A 5668-nucleotide genomic window follows, 5' to 3' on the forward strand; every position below is an offset into this window, starting at 1 on the left:
GGTACGAGCCCGTCAAAAGTGTTCCACTTTCAAAATCATGGCTTTATTTTTGACCTGGATAAGCCAGCGTAGTGAAACCAATGCGGAGTGCGGCGTCATATATGCACCAAACGTAATTGGATTTTCTGTTCTATATGCTTAAATAATAAAAATATTCCAGGGAATGTAGTTTCAGTTTTGCTGTCTTTAGCTGTATAGTAACTTTTATCTTGCAGCACAGAAGTGCCGTCGGCTATTATTCTGACCCACGATGCAGTATTATATATCTCAACCAGGGGCGAATCTAGGATTTCGTAAGGAGGGGGTCCCAAAATTATTTTTTAAAAAGGGCACTGTTAAGTTTGCCGAAGCTAAACGACCCGAGCTCCCAAAGGGAGCGACATCTGTAGGGGGATCTGGGGGAAAGTTGTCGAGTCAATTTACTGGTTTGCTAGTTGTTCTGTTTGGAAAATGTGTGAATTTATATATATATATATATATATATATATATATATATATATATATATATATATATATATATATATATATATATATATATATATATATGTATAAGTAGTAGTAAGGGGGCCTGTATAGAATCATGACCTACTTTTCAGTGACCTTGACCGTGATGACGTCGCGTGACCTCGTCCTGACCCCGGCCCTGACCTACTTAGACTGACCGTGACCAACTTAGACTGGCCTACTGTGCCGTGTGCAACGTCCTACTGACCCGGCCCTGACCTACTGACCCGGCCCCTGACCTACTTAGACTGGCCCCTGACCTACTTAGACTGACACGAAAGAGTATAAAAAGGCTAGATACGGTTTAATTGTCATTCGCTCGCCGAAAACGATCAGATCTACGTTCAATCCAGAGATGGCCTGTTCCACAAGTGATGAAGTGAGATGTCGTCTAGAACTTGGAACTAACGTCTACGTGGTGGCCAAGTTATGGAAAGGGGACACTGCTATTCACATAAGGAAATTTGACAGTGACAAGGGGAAAACTTTCCCCACCAAGCGAGGTATTGTCCTTAGTCTTAAACAGTGGATCGAACTGTGTGGATGTAAAAGCCAAATTGACGAAACGATTTCAACTTTAAACCAGGGGAAAGACGAAACATTGTTCAGACACCTTGGTATCAACGTCCATGTCAGCGTCGACAAGAACTTTGCTGGGGTGGACCTGCGTCAGTGGTGGTGGTGTGAAGAAATTAAATCCGTGAAACCTTCGAAGAAGGGAATATTCCTTTCTCTACAACAATGGGAGAAACTGAAAGGCTGTTTCACAGTCATGTGTGACTTTGTACCAGAGCTGAACTCGATTGTGCCCTGCGCCATGCAAGACGACCATCAAAACCAGATGGGATTTCTTCAGTGTAACTTCTGCAACCCTAACGAGTGTCACCAGTGGTGAACGAGTTTTGTTTTGGATGAACTCGAAGGTATAAAAGAATGGATTTATGGTTTACACTTCATTTGCTTTGTGACTGTGCTAGAGAACAGACGTGTTTTATGATTCTGACATTCTTGTGGCTTGTTGCACTCTATCTGGAACGAAGAAGATGGCATCGGGATATTCGAGCAGTCTTAGTAGTAGCAGCAACAGTAGCGACGAGGACGACGTCTTGGTCTGCAAATGTTCAGAAAGACATACAATCAAATGTGTGACTAGCAAACAAGATGAGAAGAGGAGTACTCATTGTGTGGATCAAGCGGATGCTACACGCACTATTGGGGATAGAATTGAAGATGGCGAACTCGTGGATGAACCCACAGATCAGACGGATGCTGCCTGTGACACAGACGCTGCCTGGGATGAGGAAGACTGCTATTCGAGACGTTACCTGTTCTGCCACCGTCCCGAAATGCGCCACGTCTATGCCCGGATGCAGACATTTGGGTGGTGGCCCATACAGTTACGCCAGAAACCGAGGGAACTCGCCAAGGCCGGTTTCTTCTACACAGGGGATCACGATGCCGTCGTCTGTTACTGTTGTGGACTACGCGCCTACCGATGGCAGAGAATGGACGACCCAGTGATGGAACATTACAGACTGTCCCCGAGATGTCCCTATGTGAATAACGTGTTCAGACATTAACTGTTTCAAACAAGCGTGAGACACTTGAATGTTTTTGTCATAACTGTATGTTTTGTCATATATTTTATGTACTACATGTTTGTTGTTTAGTAATAAAATTTTGCGTTGTATCCTTCCGTTATTTATAAATAGCATGACTTTGTGACATGTATGTCAGTTGAGAACCATGTCTCGGTGGGAAAGGTACCTAGAGTCTATTTACTACGATGTAAAACATCCTGGGAGTTATGCAGGTCCTAGTAAACTGTATCAAGCTGTTAAAGCAGAGGGTAAATTTAAAATTCCTCTGACACGTATTAAGTCATGGTTGAAAGGTCAAGAGACCTATACCATGACACATCAAGTGAGGCGAAAGTTTCCACGTAATACCTATGTTGTGGAAGGGTTAGACAGTCACTGGCAATCCGATCTAATGAATATGGTCAGTTTGGCTAAATACAATGACGGGGTGAGATACCTCATGGTGATCATTGACCTGTTCTCCAGGTACTTGTGGGTGCTACCACTCAAGTCGAAAACGGGGAACGACGTGGTAGAGACTTTGACAGAATTCTGGAAATTAGAGTCCAGAAAACCCAAACTGTTTCAGTCCGATTCAGGGTCAGAATACAAGAACCATAAGGTCAAAGCATTGTTGAAGTCGCATGGCATAACGCAGCTGTTTGCTCTAAATGAAACCAAAGCAAGTTATGCCGAACGGGTCATTAAAACCATCAAAATGCGTCTCTATCGCTACATGTTAAAAAACTTTACTTACAAGTACATGGATGTTCTAGAGAAAGTCGTCTATAGTTATAACCACACCAAACATCGAATGTTAGGTCAAACACCAGCCAGTGTCAACCAAACGAACGAAGGAGAGGTCCGTCTGTCTCAGTACCTGATCAAACCTAAAAAGGCAATCCACAAAAAGAAGTTTACATTTAACATAGGTGATAAAGTACGAGTCAGTCATCTTCGGGACACCTTTGATCGGGAATACCAAGAGAAATGGTCTGGCGAAATATTTACCATTGAGAAAAGGTACTGGTCTCAAGGTAAAGACTTGTACAAATTAAAGGACTGGGGTGGTGATGCCATCGATGGGACATTCTATGCAGCTGAACTTCAAACGGTGACTGAGAATCCTGATCAACTGTACCGTATCCAAGACATTGTGAAAAGGAGAACTCGTAACAAACAGAAAGAAGTGTTGGTCAAATGGCTTCACTGGCCTATGAAGTACAATTCGTGGATTCCAGAAGCAGACGTTGTTCGATATCAGGCAGTATAAAAGACCTCAGTACATGTTTGACTTTTCATTATCATGGAAGAAATTGTAGAGACACAACCTCTGTCAAGAAGTCATTCGGGTGATACCTGGACATTTTTTGGTAAACGTGTGGCCAAATCGGAAACGGTATTTTTCTCTCAAATCATCATCATATACGTGGTGGTGATTACGTGTATCATCAACTTGTCTCTTCATCAAGGTAATTCTAACTTGTGGACAGCACTACTCAGCAGTAGCTTGGGTTATTTGCTGCCAAATCCCAAGATCAAAACGAATAAGCACCATGGATAAGTACATTAACATTCGAAGTACCGACAGTACGTCTTACTTTCCCGACAACACACACTGGTCTTTTAGAGTCAATCTGTATGACCGACTACATCTCGGAAAAAAGTGGGTGGTAGCAGCCACCGAAATCACCATTCAGAACTGGGACGTCTCGAGAAAATCAGACTGTCGTGACATTTACGTGTGTTCCAACATCTGCCACAGCTCACACGTTGGAGAAAGAAAGGAGCCCTTGCTGAGACGCATCTGTTTGATAGGGAATAAAAAGGAAAAATCTTTTGTGTTTCCAAACTATCATTACGTACCCCTGAGACTGGAAGATGTGCAGATCGTGGACATCTATATACAGGACGCAGATGTTAATCCAGCCTCATTTATCACAGGACCAGTGACGATGACACTACATATAAAGCCGCAGCCTTTTTGGTTTTAAAACATGGCTGAATACGTTCTAAAACATTACAATTATTTAAAACTGATGACGAATATTCACGATTACCATATGACTCTGGGATTACTGAATGATATGAATGAAGAACAAATGTTGGCCTTGGTGGAGATCGTTCAAGGGTTGCTGGACGGACGTATTCACGTCGAAGCAGGACAGAAACGTCGATTTTTACAGTCTAACAATGAATATCTGAACATGATGAAAATGCTCGTATCACCTTCCGTGATGAATAGAACTAGAAAACGTATATTGAAACAAAACACCCCTTTGTTAGCCTTCATTTTGAACGACAGTCACCTGGATCAGATGAAAGCAAAAACCGTATGGTCAGTGGTCACGGATGGCTGGAGATATGCAGGATCTCTATAAATAGGATGTCTGTCACAAACCATCATCATTTGAGATAGAACCTTCAGAGGAGCAACATGTCAGACCAGTACAAGTTGTACGTTCCAAACGTGGACATGTGGACCCGTTTCTATAAACTGCAGGTAGAAGGCAAACTTCAAACTCATTTTCCAGTGCAACGTGGTGGGCAAAGTCAGATCATGTACAGTGTGGATCGATGTCTAGAACTCTACGATCCCACGTGGAAAAAAGAAAAAGAAGAACAGAACAAACCCCCGGCACCCAATGTTGTCATGGTCTCCCCAACGCAGCAAGTAGTGGAACAAGCCAAGGCCGATCTGAAACGGAAACAACAACAAAGTGGTACGGGTTGGAAAGCCCCGAAACTGCAGAAGCATTTCTAAATAAGCTATAAAAGGAACTGTGTGGGTCAGATATCGTCATTTCATTTAGAGTCGTCATGCAGAGCACATGTTCAGAATGTGGTTTCACATTCTCGAGGAGAGACGCCATGTTAAGACATTTTCAACAAAAACATGCTAAAGGTCTACCACCACCACCACCACCACCACCACCACAGCAGCCACCACCACCACCACCACCACCACAGCAGCAGCCACCACCACCACCACCACAGCAGCAGCAGCAGCCACCACCACCACCACCACCACCACAGCAGCAGCAGCAACAGCAGCAGCCACCACCACCACCACCACCACCACCACAGCAGCAGCAGCCACCACCACCACCACCACCACAGCAGCAGCAGCCCCTAAGATTGTTACATCCGTTCACCATGATCGTGTCGGGACCCACGTCGTGTGGAAAGACAGTTTTGTTGTACAAACTGCTAAGGGATGGTAAAATCCACCCGCCTCCCCAGCGCATCATCTGGCTCTACAAACGATGGCAACCCCTCTATGATACGATCAAAATGGTTGCTCGAGTGAAATTTGTTCAAGGCATACCCGATAATTTGGAAAAGGATCGTTATTTGGATCCCAGAGTCAGCTACAGCTGGAAAAGACCCTCGCATCACCGACCTGTTCACGGAAGGAAGTCACCACAGAAACCTCTCTGTGATTGCCATCAACCAGAACTTGTATCACAGCAAGGACCCGACACAGAGAAGAAACTGTCATTACCTGGCACTGTTTAACAACCCCATCGACAAGCAGCAAGTCCTAACCTTGGCACAGCAGATGTATCCTGGAAATACTCGTC

The 5668-nt window shown here is 44.1% G+C and overlaps 1 protein-coding gene across 1 annotated transcript; it reads left to right on the plus strand.

The window, feature by feature from the left end:
* Positions 1 to 2250: 2250 nt before the first annotated feature.
* Positions 2251 to 3357, plus strand: LOC121373884. Its single transcript, XM_041500680.1, has one exon. The coding sequence runs from the start codon at positions 2251 to 2253 to the stop codon at positions 3355 to 3357; it is 1107 nt and encodes a 368-aa protein (XP_041356614.1).
* Positions 3358 to 5668: the final 2311 nt, after the last annotated feature.

The sequence above is a fragment of the Gigantopelta aegis genome, chromosome 6 (assembly GCF_016097555.1).
Source record: "Gigantopelta aegis isolate Gae_Host chromosome 6, Gae_host_genome, whole genome shotgun sequence".
In the NCBI taxonomy this organism is placed as follows: domain Eukaryota; kingdom Metazoa; phylum Mollusca; class Gastropoda; order Neomphalida; family Peltospiridae; genus Gigantopelta; species Gigantopelta aegis.

What these genes read in the sequence shown, in the direction of transcription:
- LOC121373884 (XM_041500680.1), top strand. Translation starts at nt 2,251, where the DNA reads ATGTCTCGGTGGGAAAGGTACCTAGAGTCTATTTACTACGATGTAAAA.